The sequence below is a fragment of the Oncorhynchus masou genome, chromosome 30 (assembly GCF_036934945.1).
Source record: "Oncorhynchus masou masou isolate Uvic2021 chromosome 30, UVic_Omas_1.1, whole genome shotgun sequence".
Classification (NCBI taxonomy): Eukaryota; Metazoa; Chordata; class Actinopteri; order Salmoniformes; family Salmonidae; genus Oncorhynchus; species Oncorhynchus masou.
Window position 1 is genome coordinate 9,947,048 of NC_088241.1, and position 17,797 is coordinate 9,964,844.

The 17,797-nt window shown below is 44.7% G+C and overlaps 1 protein-coding gene across 2 annotated transcripts in view; it reads left to right on the forward strand.

The window, feature by feature from the left end:
- Positions 1-17,797, forward strand: part of nphs1 (NPHS1 adhesion molecule, nephrin) — a 69,446-nt gene that overhangs the window by 14,749 nt on the left and 36,900 nt on the right. For both annotated transcript variants that reach the window (XM_064949793.1, XM_064949794.1), the window contains exons 5-10: positions 4,691-4,813; positions 5,612-5,693; positions 6,690-6,796; positions 11,693-11,817; positions 12,704-12,875; positions 17,233-17,390. In XM_064949793.1, the coding sequence (XP_064805865.1) occupies positions 4,691-4,813; positions 5,612-5,693; positions 6,690-6,796; positions 11,693-11,817; positions 12,704-12,875; positions 17,233-17,390 (767 nt within the window). The remainder of the gene's footprint in view (positions 1-4,690; positions 4,814-5,611; positions 5,694-6,689; positions 6,797-11,692; positions 11,818-12,703; positions 12,876-17,232; positions 17,391-17,797) is intronic.

The following is a 17,797-nucleotide window of genomic DNA, read 5'->3' on the forward strand; positions in this document are numbered from 1 at the left end:
TCCTATTAATTAACAAGTCCCTCTTTCCATTTTCTCCTCTCTCTCTCTCTCTCTCTCTCTCTCTCTCTCTCTCTCTCTCTCTCTCTCTCTCTCTCTCTCTCTTTCTCTGTCTCCCTTCATCTCTCTCTCTCTCTCTCTCTCTCTCTCTCTCTCTCTCTCTTTCTCTTCTCTCTCTCTCTCCCCCTCCCCCCTTATCTCTCTCCCCCTCTCTCTCTCTCTCTCTCTCTTTCTCTGTCTCCCTTCATCTCTCTCTCTCTCTCTCCCCCCTCTCTCTCTCTCTCTCTCTCTCTCTCTCCCCTCTCTCTCTCTCTCTCTCTCTCCCTCTTTCCCGTTATCTCTCTCCCCCCCTCTCTCTCTCTCTCTCTCTCTCTCTCTCTCTTCTCTCTCCCCCTCCCCCTCTCCCTCTCATCTCTCCTCTTTCCCGTTATCTCTCCCCCTCTCTCTCTCTCTCTCTCTCTCTCTTCTCTCTCTCTCCCTCTCTCTCTCTCCCTCTTTCCCGTTATCTCTCTCCCCCACCCTCACCCTCTCTCTCTCTCTCTCTCTCTCTCTCTCTCTCTCTCTCTCTCTCTCTCCCTCTTTCCCGTTTTCTCTCCCCCCTCTCTCTCTCTCTCTCTCTCTCTCTCTCTCTCTCTCCTCTCCCTCTCTCTCTCTTATCTCTCTCTCCCCCCTCCCCCCCCCCTCTCTCTCTCTCTCTCTTCTCTCTCTCTCTCTCTCTTATCTCCCCCCCCCCCTCCCCCCCCCCCTCTCTCTCTCTCTCTCTCTCTCTCTCTCTCTAAGCACAGGCCTGCCTGTATATCCGGATCCTGCAAATAATATTCTAAATGTTTTTGTTTGATGTGTCACGTTTTTAAGAATACGTTACTCATGCAGTTAAGCTGCAGTTAGGTATTTCTGTGGGAGTAGACGGGGATTGGGGGAAAGGGGGGTGTTTAAGCTTGTTATCAGTGTTGGTTGGGGGTTAGAGACAACAGTTAGAGGTGCGAGTATACTGCACAATGAGCCTTCATGTTATGGCACTTCTTTATGAATAATGCAGCAACTCATAAACGGGGGCATTTACACAAGCAGAATGGAAGGCAGGGTGATTTTGTTCAATGGGTATATCTTTGTTCTATTTGCCTGTGAAATTGGCCCTCTTTTTCAGCACAGTGAGCAAACAGGTACTAGCTGCCCAAGGCTGCGGACCAAAAAATGAGCCTTAGCTAGGTATGTGGTGTGCTGCGGATATGAGAAGGATTTTACGAGTTATTGCTCAATAATGTCAAATATGTGGCATTCAAGGCCAGGTCAAAAAGCTAGTGAGTGTTCTGTTGTTGTTTCGTCTGTCTCTAGTATCCAGTTCTCACTCACAGGGAAGATGCTGTGTCTTTGTGACAGGGGATGGAGGTGGGGGTTGTTGAGTAAGATGTTGTTTCTTATGTAATGTGAAAGATGAGGGGGAGAAAGACTGACTGAGGCCTATTTCTGTCTTGGACACCTGCTTCGCTTACAGCACTGGGGAGAACGGAGGAGAGGAGGAGAGGGATGAGGAACGAGGGAGGAGGATGAAGGGGGGGACCGCTTCAATGGCTTTCAGCCTCAAAGCTCACACACCTGAGTCCTTAGTGTGTGCGTGTGTCTGTGCGGCGTGCATGAATGCATGCATGTCTGGTTTGATCTAGTGAGTCTGCACATGAAGAGTTTAATTCCAAAAAGCTATATATCCATTTTCAAAAATGTTGCTAAATGAGCTTTTAATGTTTAAAGAAATTAGGAAATAGATTGGTGTGTTTATCTAATCATGGCATGGGGTTGTTCAATGACTGACAGGTATTTGTTTAAAATATAATTTGATGGTTTATTTTCAGAGTGACAAACAATCATGTTTTGCCTCACACTCATAGAAATACGTAGTACTGCTTGGTTTTACACAGCCAAATGTAACAAATAAGTACATCTAAATGTACTGTGTGTAAAACAATAACATTTGCCATTTTACTAATTTAGTAGATGCTCTTATCCAGAGCAACTTACAGTAAGTGCATCTATCTTAAGATAGCTAGGTGAGACAATCACATATCTGAGTCAAATATGCAGGTTACAAACATTCCATTCCAGCAAAACACAATTGTAATTCACAAATGTCAATCATTTCTGAGCAAAAAACACAGGCTCTCTAAATTGCCTTCTTGTTTATTTGTTTCCCGTTGATCAGATGTTTTATTCAAACAGATCAGAGGAGCTTTGTGTTCTCTATGAAGTTACTGTATGGTGACCACCTGCTGTGTCAGAGGCACACAGCTACCTGAATCAAGATAGATCAGGGGGATTCAGTCAGGGTCTGTGTGTGCAAATGTGTTTTCAGACTTGTTGATCTGTCTGTCTGTCTCTGTCTCTTTCTCTGTCTCTGTCTCTCTCTCTGTGTGTGTGTGTGTGTGTGTGTGTGTGTGTGTGTGTGTGTGTGTGTGTGTGTGTGTGTGTGTGTGTGTGTGTGTGTGTGTGTGTGTGTGTGTGTGTGTGTGTGTGTGTGTGTGTGTGTGTGTGTGTGTGTGTGCTTATCGCTGTGTGTCTGGCTAATCTGCTTCTTATCTGCCTTTCCATCCATCCATCCGTCTGTATTTGTCTAATGAATGGAATTTTGCGTCTCGTTGTCTCTCGCCTTCCTGGCAGCAGCATGTCTGCATGTTTGTCTATGTTGAGAGTGGGTGTGTGTGTGTGTGTGCACATGAGTTTGTGTGTTTATGCATGACTGTGCATGTTTGTGCACATATGAAAATGCATGTGTGTGTGTGTGTGTGTGTGTGTGTGTGTGTGTGTGTGTGTGTGTGTGTGTGTGTGTGTGTGTGTGTGTGTGTGTGTGTGTGTGTTTTGGGAGGTAGTAGGGGGGAACTCAGGTGGGGCTCATTGGGGTCACATGGTCCACCTGAGTGGCTGTGGTGGATACGGGGCTCTCATTCCCAACACAAGCTACAGCACACCCTCCACCATACTGCACCTCCCTCTGCAGATTAAACCGCAGTGATAGAGAAAGAGAGAGAGGGAGGAAGGGGGTTGGCTAGGGCTGGGGAAGGGGAAGGGGAATAGGGGATGATGGAGTAAGTGTGAGATAGGAAGAGGAAGCGAGCATGAGAGTGAGAGAGAGAGGAAGCAAGAGAGAAGAAATGACATACCTGCCCAGCTCGTTTGCGAACATCATCATTCTTATTTTAGGAGATATGTTAGGTGGCGAGACTCTTCTGGAGCACAACAAGTGATGCAGCCGTGTGAATCATGTGGGTTTGAGTAGATTGAGCGTGCAGGAGCCTGTCAATAGACACATGGCCCAGTCATCGGCCCATCATCCCGGGGAGTGGAGACTGGTGAGGGAGGGGGAAAAACACACAAACAAATGCATCTCATTATTTCAGTGCTCACCTCTGCAGTGCTCAGGGTAACCCATCATAGTCCACACAGATCCAATTGCTTCCAAGAAATCAGTTTGAAGCTGCAGCCAGTTCTCATCTGTCTCAATAGCAGGGCTGGAGCCAATAGGACTACTTTACTGCACACAGCAACAGCTCCTCCCAGTGGCACTAGGTAAATTACCCAGATTTGGAGGAGAGGAGGGAAACTATCTGGCTGACTGTTTATCCAGCCATAACCATTGGATTTATGTCAGCATTCAGCAGCGGATGACAGAATTACCCCTTGATGAAACATATAGCTCTTCCCCTGGATGACTCGCATGATAAACAAACAATAGCTGCTTGTTTGTCTCTCTTTCTTCCTCTACTCTTCCATTCTCTCTTTCTTTCTTTCTTTCTTTCTTTCTTTCTTTCTTTCTTTCTTTCTTTCTTTCTTTCTTTCTTTCTTTCTTTCTTTGTCTTTCTCTTTCTTTGTCTCTCTCTCTCTCTCTCTCTCTCTCTCTCTCTCTCTCTCTCTCTTCTCACTAAACCATGCTGTAAGTTGATATCTGTTGAAAAGTAGCAGTGACCTTTTTTCTTGTGTGTTATGCTGGCTCTCACCCATTCACAGAAAGCTTGCATTTGCTTGGTCAAATAACAGTTTAAAGATCTCTTTCCTCTCCTCTTTCCATGTTCCTACTCCTTTACCCTATTCTGTGACAGTTTGTTGTGGAGTAGATGATCATGTGTCCAGAGTAAATGACAGTTGTGCTGAAGCCTGTTTGTTGATTATTACATCTGGTGACATTTTCCCTCTGAATTCCCGTCCAAATAACTTCCACTCTCTTCAACAAAGTTTTCTTTCTCTGAATTCCTGCATGGTCCAAAAGAAATGAAAGAGAGTGGGGAAGAGAGTGGGGAAGAGAGTGGGAAGTGCTTTGATCTGCTGTGTAAGCACGTATTCAGCTGGGGGGTGATCTGAGAGGAGAACTGTTTGGCGCTAACACAGATTATCATCTGTCTCGTTTCATCACCAACCCATCTCTGTATGCACATCCCAGTCTTATCTACTGTACACCACACTAATGATATGGACCCACTGATTATCCAGCAATATAACAGAACCTGTCTTATTGGCTTGGTACAACTGTCTTTCTTCAACATCTAAGGGTCTCAAATGTTTTTAATGCATTAATGACCAAAATCACATTTTTCTGTGATCTGTGAACAGAATCACCAATTCTGGTCAAGACCTAGTCTGTACTGTATATCTCTTACGACGACCCAGAACCACTGTTATAGACACCAGTCCTCTGTTCCCCCCTCAGTTCCTCCCTCTAAACCTTACTTTGAGCTGGAGACCACAGAGCCATGGGTAGCAGGGAAAAGCTACACTGTCACATGCATCGCTCCAGACGCCAAACCAGAGGCAGTGATCACTCTGTTTAAAGGTAGGTCACCAAGTACGGTATCAACCCACTGCACACCAATTCAATAATGCATCTTATGTACATACATGTTTTTCCATTAGGAATAGCAGAGACGTTAAATGTGAATCAGTACTGAGTTGAAGGAAAAACATGTTTGCAAAGACATGTTTCAACCTACACTATAATTGTAGTACACAATAACTCAACGCCCTGTTTTTACAATGACATTTTAAAACTATGGCCGTGTGTGAAATCTGTCTTGCCTACTACTTACTAAAACAATATACTGTGTACTAATAATACTACATACTAGTTAGAATTTACGGGTTAGTAAAAAATATGCAGTAAGCAACAAATATCGTAATACTTATCATCCATACTGAGAAGGCGTCATATTTTCCAATAAATGTTTTACCTTTATTTAACTAGGCAATCTAATGCGCAATCGTGCTTGTTCCCTGCCATTCGTTCATTTTTGTAGAGCACATCCCCTATTCTGATTATCAGCTCTCGTCAAACACCCTACACCCCAACCCTGGCACTCTGCCACCTCTGGTCTTTTGTTCCTCCCACCCCTACAAGGTGCCTGCTTCTACTCATCCCAGGCAAAGCTCTTCTCTGTCCTGGCACCCCAATGGTGGAACAAGCTTCCCCCTAACGTCAGGACAGATACGTCCCTGCCCATCTTCCAAAACGTCTGAAACCCCCAACTCTTCACAAAGTATCTTTGCAAAAAGGGTGGGGAAAAAACAAACACCCTTGCCTTGTTGTCTCTAACACACACTCTCCTTCCTCCTCCCCCTCCTCTTTCTCTCTCAGATGGAGTTGAGCTGACAGGTGTAGAGTCTTTCCCTATGTCTGGCTCTGAGGACAAGCTCCAGAACACACACGCTACAAAAGAGTATGTGTTCCTGTTCTCTGTCTCGTGTGTGTGTGTGTGTGTGTGTGTGTGTGTGTGTGTGTGTGTGTGTGTGTGTGTGTGTGTGTGTGTGTGTGTGTGTGTGTGTGTGTGTGTGTGTGTGTGTGTGTGTGTGTGTGTTTTATCCCTAATTGAAGCACTTCTGCATTCCCACAGAACTACAGTACAGTGTAATGAATTGGTGCCGACTGTAAACTGTCACTCGGTGCCTTGTGTCAAATCAAATGAGCTTTTGTCATAGACACAGAATTACCTTTCAGTTGCTAGACAGATGCAATCCTATCTGATTCACCTGGTGGTACATACATACATTCACCAGTGCTGCAGATGAGTCTAATCCAGCTCCAAAGATAATAACCCCTTGTCATCTGCAAAAACACGATGTAGAAGGTATTAAGGAGATAATTCAGCTCTAACACAGAATAGCCTGGTCTCCAACTAAATCCTTTATGTGTAGATAGTGGTTATAAATAGCAACTATATTTTGTATAGGAGCTTTTAAGTCTGGAGATGAATCTAGATAACATGGTGGACTTTGGGTTTGTCATATGTCTGGAGGTATAATGCCCACATTGTTATGATGTTTAGCGGGGTTATAATGCTCTTGATATCCAGACCCGAGATTGTATGAATCTGTCTGTTCTTATGGGGTCTCAAGGGCTCAATTAGAGTGTTAAGGGGTGATGTGTCCTATGTTAAGCCATGATCTTTAATGTTATCCATCATCTATTCTTCTCTTCCATCCAATTCTTCCTTCCCCATGACCCGCTCTCCCCCACGCTCCTCACCCACCCCTCCATCGCACACACACACACCCCTCCATTGCACACACACACACCCCTCCATGGCACACACACACACACACACACACACACACACACACACACACACACACACACACACACACACACACACACACACACACACACACACACACACACACACACACACACACACACACACTCCCCACCCCTGCAGGTTCATGTATTTAAGCAGTTCGGACAACGGGAGGGAGCTGGTGTGTCGTGCGAAGAACCCGGCTCTCCCTAGGGCCCTGGAGACCAGCTTGGTGATGAATGTATACTGTGAGTGTGTGTTGTTCCTTACCTCATAGACTCACAGACACCTTTACCTGTCCTTATTCCCTTCTCCAGCCACGTGTGGACCCCGACCCCGGGCTGGCTTTGGGGCAAACATCCTCACACTGAGCAACCACTCCGAGGGGAGACTTTCAACCACGGGAGAACTCACACCTACTGGGGACTCAATCCCAATGCTGAGCCTGGACTGTTTTATTATTATTCTTTTTCACCTTTATTTAATCAGGTAGGCTAGTTGAGAACAGGTTCTCATTTACCTGGCCAAGATAAAGCAAAGCAGTCTGACACAAACAACAACACAGAGTTATACATGGAATAAACAAACGTATAATCAATAACACAATAGAAAAAAGTGTGTAAATGAGGTAAGATTAGGGAGGTAGTGGTGAAGTAATTACAATTTAGCAATTAAGCACTGGAGTGATAGATGTGCAGAGGATGAATGTGCAAGTTGAGATACTGGGGTGCAAATGAGCAAAAATAAATAAATAACAATATGGGGATGAGGTAGTTGGATGGGCTATTTACAGATGGGTTACTGTATGTACAGGTACAGTGATATGTGAGCTGCTCTGACAGCTGATGCTTAAAGTTAGTGAGGGAGATATGAATTTCCAGCTTCAGTGATTTTTGCAGTTCGTTCAAGTCATTGGCAGGAGAGAACTGGAAGGAAAGGCAGCCAAAGCAGGAATAGGCTTTGGGGGTGACCAGTGAAATATACCTGTTAGAGAGCGTGTTACGGGTGGGTGCTGCTATGGTGACCATTGAGCTGAGATAAGGCGGTGCTTTACCTAGCAAAGACTTATAGATGACCTGGAGCCAGTGGGTTTGGCAACGAATATGAAGCGAAGGCCAGCCAACGAGAGCATACAGGATCCCGTGGTGGGTAGTATATGGGCCCTCTATTTCTGAAACTATCCGCCGCCATTGTCGCAACCCCTATTACCAGCCTGTTCAACCTCTCTTTCATATCGTCTGAGATCCCCAAGGACTGGAAAGCTGCCGCAGTCATCCCCCTCTTCAAAGGGGGAGACACCCTGGACCCAAACTGTTACAGACCTATATCCATTCTGCCTTGCCTATCTAAGGTCTTCGAAAGCCAAGTCAACAAACAGGTCACTGACCATCTCGAATCCCACCGCACCTTCTCCGCTATGCAATCTGGTTTCCGAGCCGGTCACGGGTGCACCTCAGCCACACTCAAGGTACTAAACGACATCATAACCGCCATCGATAAAAGACAGTACTGTGCAGCCGTCTTCATCGACCTTGCCAAGGCTTTCGACTCTGTCAATCACCATATTCTTATCGGCAGACTCAGTAGCCTCGGTTTTTCGGATGACTGCCTTGCCTGGTTCACCAATTACTTTGCAGACCGAGTTCAGTGTGTCAAATCGGAGGGCATGCTGTCCGGTCCTCTGGCAGTCTCTATGGGGGTGCCACAGGGTTCAATTCTCGGGCTGACTCTCTTCTCTGTATATATCAATGATGTTGCTCTTGCTGCGGGCGATTCCCTGATCCACCTCTACGCAGACGACACCATTCTATATACTTTCGGCCCGTCATTGGACACTGTGCTATCTAACCTCCAAACGAGCTTCAATGCCATACAACACTCCTTCCGTGGCCTCCAACTGCTCTTAAACGCTAGTAAAACCAAATGCATGCTTTTCAACCAATCGCTGCCTGCACCCGCATGCCCGACTAGCATCACCACACTGGATGGTTCCGACCTTGAATATGTGGACACCTATAAGTACCTAGGTGTCTGGCTAGACTGCAAACTCTCCTTCCAGACCCATATCAAACATCTCCAATCGAAAATCAAATCAAGAGTCGGCTTTCTATTCCGTAACAAAGCCTCCTTCACTCACGCTGCCAAGCTTACCCTAGTAAAACTGACTATCCTACCGATCCTCGACTTCGGCGATGTCATCTACAAAATTGCTTCCAACACTCTTCTCAGCAAACTGGATGCAGTTTATCACAGTGCCATCCGTTTTGTCACTAAAGCACCTTATACTACCCACCACTGCGACTTGTATGCTCTAGTCGGCTGGCCCTCGCTACATATTCGTCGCCAGACCCACTGGCTCCAGGTCGTCTACAAGGCCATGCTAGGTAAAGCTCCGCCTTATCTCAGTTCACTGGTCACGATGGCAACACCCATCCATAGCATGCGCTCCAGCAGGTGTATCTCACTGATCATCCCCAAAGCCAACACCTCATTCGGCCGCCTTTCGTTCCAGTACTCTGCTGCCTGTGACTGGAACGAATTGCAAAAATCGCTGAAGTTGGAGACCTTTATCTCCCTCACCAACTTCAAACATCAGCTATCTGAGCAGCTAACCGATCGCTGCAGCTGTACATAATCTATTGGTAAATAGCCCACCCATTTTCACCTACCTCATCCCCACAGTTTTTATTTATTTACTTTTCTGCTCTTCTGCACACCAATATCTCTACCTGTACATGATCATTTATCAATCCAGTGTTAATCTGCAATATTGTAATTATTCGCCTACCTCCTCATGCCTTTTGCACACATTGTATATAGACTCCCTTTTTTTCTTTTTTTTTTCTACTGTATTATTGACTTGTTAATTGTTTACTCCATGTGTAACTCTGTGTTGTCTGTTCACACTGCTATGCTTTATCTTGGCCAGGTCACAGTTGTAAATGAGAACTTGTTCTCAACTAGCCTACCTGGTTAAATAAAGGTGAAATAAAAAAAATAAAAAAATGGGGCTTTGTTGATGAAACGGATGGCACTGTGGTAGACTGCATCCAATTTGCTAAGAAGAGCGTTAGAGGCTATTTTATAAATGACATTGCCGAAGTCAAGGATCGGTAAGATAGTCAGTTTTACGAAGGTATGTTTGGCAGCATGAGTGAAGGATGCTTTGTTGCGAAATAGGAAGCCAATTCTAGATTTAATTTTGGAGATGCTTAATTTAATTTTGGAAATGGTTAATGTGAGTCTGGAAGGAGAGTTTACAGTCTAACCAGACACCTAGGTATTTGTAATTGTCCACAAATTCTAAGTCAGAACAGTCCAGAGTTGTGATGCTGGACAGGCGGGCAGGTGCAGGCAGTGATCGGTTGAAGAGCATGCATTTAGTTTTACTTGCATTTAAAAGCAGTTGGAGGCCACGGAAGGAAAGTTGTATGGCATTGAAGCTCGTCTGGAGGTTAGTTTACACAGTGTCCAAAGAAGGGCCAGAAGTATACAGAATGGTGTCGTCTGCTTAGGGGTGGTTCAGAGGATCACCAGCAGTGAGAGCGACATCATTGATGTATCCAGAGAAAAGAGTCGGCTCTAAGAGTGTTAGAGGTCGACATGAAATCATCAACGTCTCTACTGCTGTCACATTCAACCCACTCAACTCTGTCAATTCCTCTGGCATCAGTGCAATCCAAACTCCAACTCAAGCCTAACTATTACACTCTGATAATACTGATCAGAGGAGCCTGGGAATGAAACTCAAGCCCAAATTCTAAACTCTACTGATGCTAAATATAATTGTCAGGACTGTGAGACCATAACATCTCCTACAGTGTAGAACATACAGTACACAACATAATAGGGGTAGGTGATTTTACATCTCAAAGGATCGTTTCCTTGTTTACCCTTTGTCTTGTTTGGACAAACACTATATCTTTGAAACAATATGGCAACCCAGCCTATTGTTTTCTAGTTTTAGTTGTTCCTCAATCTTTTGTAGATCCATTTCAGTAATTGATTGATCTGGAGTCCACCCACCTGGTTCTGTCCCAGGTCTAAATCAGCTGCTGATTAAATGCTACTGTTACTGAAGACACTCAATGGGGAACATTCCCATTCTACTCTTCCTTTCCTTCCACCTCCGCCATATTATCCACAGCCGTCCATATGAAATACTGTCTCTATCTATCTCCCTCTGCATTAGACGCTGTCCTATTCTATCTCAAACACTTCAACCACCGCCCAGAACTGGAAATGCTTCCACACCTCCTCTCTCTCACTCCCTCTTTCTTTCTTTCTTTCTTTCTCACTCCCTCTCCCTCCCTCTTTCTTTCTTTCTTTCTATTTCGTTGTCTGTCTCTCTCTCTGACTGTCTCTCTGTCCATCTCTCTCTCTCACTCTCTCTCTCTCTCTCTCTCTCTCTCTCCGTCTCTCTCTCTCTCTCTCTCTCTCTCTCTCTCTCTCTCTCTCTCTCTCTCTCTCCACTCTGTATTAAACAACATCCCTCCACAGTAAGTGCTAATGTTGCAGAACCCGTCGACCACCGCAACAGTAGTCCTTACTCAGCAAGCCAGCCCATCAAAGCCTGGAGCACCGTGTCCATTTTCAGCCAGCCAGATTGTTAGTGAGGTAGCAATTTGTCATGCCGGCCCAGGGTCCACATACAGCTGCCTGCGCTGCCTGCGCTCCCAAACTCATTGCAGCAATAACAAAGGCTGGCCCTCCCTTAATTTATTTTACACTGTATATTTTATTCAGGAAGGATGTAATTTATTCATATTTCCAAACGTTGCTTTATTACTGTTTAAACATCTGTTATTTTGCTTTATGGAGTCGATCTAGCTGGCTGCTCCCTTAATACTTAATGCTTTCATCAGAGCTAGAGCCCTTACTCTGCAGTCAGGGTAAATGTTGCCAATTTATTGGCCCTGTCTCAACAAATAGAGAAGATGCTCCCTTGCTCATAAAGCCAAGTGTCCGCTCATCCCAGTGCATATTTCTCACCCTCTATCCTCTCTTTCTGTCATCTTCTCTGTTTCTGGTGATTCATCTCTCTCCCTCTCTCTTTCTATTGCTCCCTCTCTTCCTCTCTCTTCACTTTCTGTCGTTCTTTCCCAAGATGTTATTTCATCTCTCTCTTTCCCTCTCAACATCAGTCCCACCCCAGAATCCAGTAATCCAGGGCCTGGACAGAGAAGGCCTGGTGAAGAGGGGGACCACATTGAAGCTGTTTTGTGTGTCCCAGGGAGGGAACCCATTGGCCACCCTACACTGGACCAAGGTACAGAGACTACACTCAGCTAAAGCTTATAATCAGTCGTTTTTGGTGTATTCTCCATATTCTACTTCTGTACTCTTTCTTTCAGAACTTAATCCCTTCCTGCTGCAACCAGTTAGTCACCTATTATGTTAGTGAATAACCCATAGCCCTGTCTTGTCCTCTGCTTGTTACTAACTCCTAGCCCTGTCCTGTCCTCTGCTTGTTACTAACTCCTAGCCCTGTCCTGTCCTCCGCTTGTTACTAACTCCTAGCCCTGTCCTGTCCTCTGCTTGTTACTAACTCCTAGCCCTGTCCTGTCCTCTGCTAGTTACTAACTCCTAGCCCTGTCCTGTCCTCTGCTTGTTACTAACTCCTAGCCCTGTCCTGTCCTCTGCTTGTTACTAACTCCTAGCCCTGTCCTGTCCTCTGCTTGTTACTAACTCCTAGCCCTGTCCTGTCCTCTGCTTGTTACTAACTCCTAGCCCTGTCCTGTCCTCTGCTTGTTACTAACTCCTAGCCCTGTCCTGTCCTCCACTTGTTACTAACTCCTAGCCCTGTCCTGTCCTCTGCTTGTTACTAACTCCTAGCCCTGTCCTGTCCTCCACTTGTTACTAACTCCTAGCCCTGTCCTGTCCTCTGCTTGCTTGTTACTAACTCCTAGCCCTGTCCTGTCCTCTGCTTGTTACTAACTCCTAGCCCTGTCCTGTCCTCTGCTAGTTACCAACTCCTAGCCTCCTAGCCCTGTCCTGTCTCTGCTCTAACTCCTAGCCCTGTCCTGTCCTCTGTACTAACTCCTAGCCCTGTCTGTCCTCTGCTAGTTACTGTCCTGTCCTCTGCTTGTTACTAACTCCTAGCCCTGTCCTGTCCTCTGCTTGTTACTAACTCATAGTTCTGTCCTGTGGATCAGAATGGGGAGGTGATTTCCACCAGCTGGGAGGTGGACACGGAGTTGCGACGGGCCATCAGCTACTTGACCCTGCAGGTTAAACCACAGGACAACCAGGCCGAGCTGTGCTGTGAGAGCGTCAACCAGGTGACCCCTGTCCCTCTGTCCAACAGCCGCAAGATCACTGTCCTCTGTGAGTCCCCGACTGCTAAGAGATACATGCACTTGAATGCTAGAACACACACACAGACACACAAAAGCAATGGCATGTTTGTGTTTATTCAAATGTTTGTAAACCCAATCATTAAAGGTATTTTCAATAGCATTCATCCCAATCACAATGACATTAACATTAGTCCTAGCTCCGATACTGAAACTAATTCTGCATTAACACAAACTCTAATATCAATATCATTAATGAAACTAATGGCAATTATGACCCGGGCCCATATTTCACACAGAAACTCATTTGAATCCCAGCTTTACAGTGAGCTAATTTAACTGAATCGCTTCAATGCACAATCCAAAGGCAATAAAGCTGGCACTTTCTGTGGTGATAATAAGGCCAGGTAATAAATGATGCATCTTCACTTCACTGCACAGGAGATTTCTCAAATACCACAACTGGAAAACAAACAGAGAATGAAGGTTCCTTCGCATCACACCGACTATTCCTTCACGCCATCACTCGCTATCTTGATGCGTCAGTTAATGGTCTAAAGCCATGTTACCTCCTAGCTATTCCTATTCACGCCTCATACACGTCGGAAATGAGTTGCAGACCCTTTATCAATGTATCTCTCTTTCTATTGCTCTCTCTCTCTCCTTTTAGTTTTGTCTTGAGCTGGAGGGCAGAGAGAAGAACTGGTGTGTTAGGGATATGCCAGCATCGCCCTAAGGCATGTGTGTAACCTAACACACTGTCTGTCTATGAGTGTAGCCCTCATGTCTGCCTGTGTCCCGTGTATAACGTACATGATATGATGCATTCATGTCTACCTGCTCAGTCATTAGCCTGTCTTACTGCAGCCCCTCAGGGATTACTGCTCAGTTGCACTTCCTCTGTGCCAGTAAAGTTCCCTCCTTTGAAAAGGAGTTTGATAAAGTATGATTAGAATTTATATATAAATGTCTGGAATATTTTAATTTTGGTGAATCTCTACAATGGGGTAAAGTGATGTACAGCAACCCCAGATGTAAAATAGTAAACGATGGTTACTTCTCAGAAAGTATTGAGCTTTTAATAGGGGTAAAACAAGGCTGTCCGCTATCTCCATATCTATTTATTATGGTAATTGAAATGTTAAAAATTAGATCCAACAAGAACATCATGGGGTTAGAAATTCAGGGGTTAAAAACACAAGTGTCAATGTACGCTGGTGACTCTAGTTTTTTCTTAAGTCCGCAATCTGGATCTCGGGATCTCTGATCTCTGTCTCATTGAAGATCTTGATCACTTTTCTGCCTCTCTGAATTAAAACCTAATTATAACAGGTGTATCATATTATGTATTGGATTGTCAAAAAATACAGTGTTTACACTACCTTGTAGTTTACCAATAAAATGGGCGGATGGTGAAGTAGACATACTTGGTATTCACATCTAAAAATGAATTTCAATTAATTTCAATAGAAAGTTAGCAAAAATAGATAAGATTTTGGAACCATGGAGAGGTAAATAGTTGTCTATTTATGGAAAAATACATTGATGAACTATTTGGTCCTATCACAGTTTACTTACTTACTAGTGGCATTGCCTACTCCAGATGATTCATTTTTAAAATCATATGAGAAAAAAAATACAAAATTAACAAAATTAAACATTAAAATTAAACGTGCCTATTTATATAATGAGTATGAGTTTTGGGGCTAAAATTATTACATATTAAAGCTTTAAACCTCTCACTAAAAGCTTCACTCACATATAAGTTATACTTAAACCCAAAATGGTTCTCCAGTAGATTATTAAGAAAAGCTCATTCTTTGCTCATAAATAGCATTTTTTTGTCTTCATACAGATTACAACTTCTCATTTCCAACTAATTGAAAATGTAATTTTGTTTAAAGTATTGCCCTTATTAAACAAGCCATACAAAGCTGGTTACAATTTCAGTTTTATACTCCAGAAAAGATAGAACAAATATTACAACAAATGTTATGGTTAAGATCAAATATATTCATTAGTAAAAAAAAAAACGATTTATTATCGAAAAAAATGTTTTGAAATTGTGTTATATTTATCACTGCTATTATGAATAGAAATGGAGGAGTTATGTCAAATATGTAGTTATCAAAAATATATGGGAATATCTGCTCAAAACAAATTTACAACCAACTGATTGCAGCACTTCCACAAAAAATAGAGGAGGCAAGTGGAAAAGGGAGAAGGTAGGGAATGTGTTTGCCTGCCATATATTAAAGATACAAATTGGCTGAAAGGAATTGGCATAAATAGAACAATATACCAGTTTCATCTGAGGACAAACATGTTGACAGCTGCACCATACAGGTTGCAAAATAAGTGGGATGAGATTTTCAATGTACCAATTCCATGGCGTGTGGTTTATGAACTGGTACGAAAAACTATTCATAACTCAACACCTAGAGTTTTTCAATGTAAGTTATTATATAAAACTCTTGCCACCAACAAAATGCTATATATATGGGCCATACAACAGTCTCAGCTCTGTAGATTTTGTTGCGAGACACTTATTCTAGCATTGCCCCTATGCAGCTTGTCTCTGGTCACAGGTTGAGGAATGGTTAAAAATCAACCACACATACAATCAACCATACAAATAGCAGTGTTGGGCATAGCCAGTCAATAAATACTATAATAATACTCATAGGAAAGGTTTTCATCTTTAGCTCACAATCTGTGGATAATATACGATTAGAAAGATTAAAACATGTTGCAAAACATCACAGCACAATTGAAAAACATATGGCACATGGAAACCAAACGAGGGCGGTCTATGGTGATAGGTGGGATGGGCTGAGAGGGTGGTCTATGGTGGTAGGTGGGATGGGCTGAGAGGGTGGTCTATGGTGGTAGGTGGGATGGGCTGAGAGGGTGGTCTATGGTGGTAGGTGGGATGGGCTGAGAGGGTGGTCTATGGTGGTAGATGGGATGGGCTGAGAGGGTGGTCTATGGTGGTAGGTGGGATGGGCTGAGAGGGTGGTCTATGGTGGTAGATGGGATGGGCTGAGAGGGTGGTCTATGGTGGTAGGTGGGATGGGCTGACTATGGTGGTAGATGGGATGGGCTGAGAGGGTGGTCTATGGTGGTAGGTGGGATGGGCTGAGAGGGTGGTCTATGGTGATAGATGGGATGGGCTGAGAGGGTGGTCTATGGTGATAGGTGGGATGGGCTGAGAGGGTGGTCTATGGTGGTAGGTGGGATGGACTGAGAGGGCGGTCTATGGTGGTAGGTGGGATGGGCTGAGAGGGCGGTCTATGGTGGTAGGTGGGATGGGCTGAGAGGGTGGTCTATGGTGATCGGTGGGATGGGCTGAGAGAGTGGTCTATGGTGATCGGTGGGATGGGCTGAGAGGGTGGTCTATGGTGATAGGTGGGATGGGCTGAGAGGGCGGTCTATGGTGATAGGTGGGATGGGCTGAGAGGGTGGTCTATGGTGATAGGTGGGATGGGCTGAAAGGGTGGTCTATGGTGATAGGTGGGATGGGCTGAAAGGGTGGTCTATGGTGATCGGTGGGATGGGCTGAAAGTGTGGTCTATGGTGATAGGTGGGATGGGCTGAAAGGGTGGTCTATGGTGATAGGTGGGATGGGCTGAAAGGGTGGTCTATGGTGATAGGTGGGATGGGCTGAAAGGGTGGTCTATGGTGATCGGTGGGATGGGCTGAAAGGGTGGTCTATGGTGATAGGTGGGATGGGCTGAAAGGGTGGTCTATGGTGATAGGTGGGATGGTCTGAAAGGGTGGTCTTTGGTGATAGGTGGGATGGGCTGAAAGGGTGGTCTATGGTGATAGGTGGGATGGGCTGAAAGTGGCTGAGGGTTGGGATTAAAGAGTTTGATTGGTAATGTATTGTTGTTATATATAACAGTACCATGTATGTCAAATGTATAAGTAAAATGTATATGTAAAATGTGTATGTAAAATGTATAGGTAAAATGCATGAATATGTAGCATAAAAGCTGTAAAAAAAAAGCCAAGATATTTGTCCTCGAAGAGGGGGGTGGTGAAGGGGTTACAAAAATAATAATAATAACAATAAAAGATCCCTCCTGGTATAGCTGAATATAGACAGGCTTTGGTAACTAGTATGGGTTTGAAATGGATGGAAAACCTCAGGAGAGGACAAGACTTCATAAAGTGATGTTGATAGATTGGAAATGGTTTCTTTACTTCTTCCTTTACTTTCAAATCCAGTCTTTCCATCCTTTCTATAAAATATTGATCCTGACACAGAGCACTTTATTGACTGAATTTACTGTGTGTGTGTGTGTGTGTGTGTGTGTGTGTGTGTGTGTGTGTGTGTGTGTGTGTGTGTGTGTGTGTGTGTGTGTGTGTGTGTGTGTGTGTGTCAGTTGAGCCAGAGAAGGTGATGGTGCTGGGGTTGTTCGAGGCGAAAGAGGGAGAGGAGGTGACCCTGTGCTGTTACACCTCCTCCAGTAACCCGCCTGTACACATCCGCTGGTGGTTGGGCTTCAGGGAACTCAACACCACCGTGGTCAATGTGGAAGAGGTAGGGGGCCTGCATTTACTTCTTCTCACACTGAATCACAGTGGCAGTTCAAGCTTGTATGGCTCCCTGAAGAGGTATGATCCCACCTCCTCTGACAAGGCCTGGGCCTCAATCTTTATTACAGGGTTTTTGGTTTGATTCATCACCTCAATCAGCGCCTCTCTCACCGCTGCTGTCTGAAACCCCAGTGCTTCTCTCACCTTTGCTGTCTGATACCTCAGCGCCTCTCTCATCTCTGCTGTCTGATACCCCAGTGCTTCTCTCACCTCTGCTGTCTGATACCTCAGTGCCTCTCTCCCTGCTGCTGTCTGATACCTCAGTGTCTCTCTCACCGCTGCTGTCTGATACCTCAGTGTCTCTCTCACCTCTGCTGTCTGATACCTCAGTGCCTCTCTCACCGCTGCTGC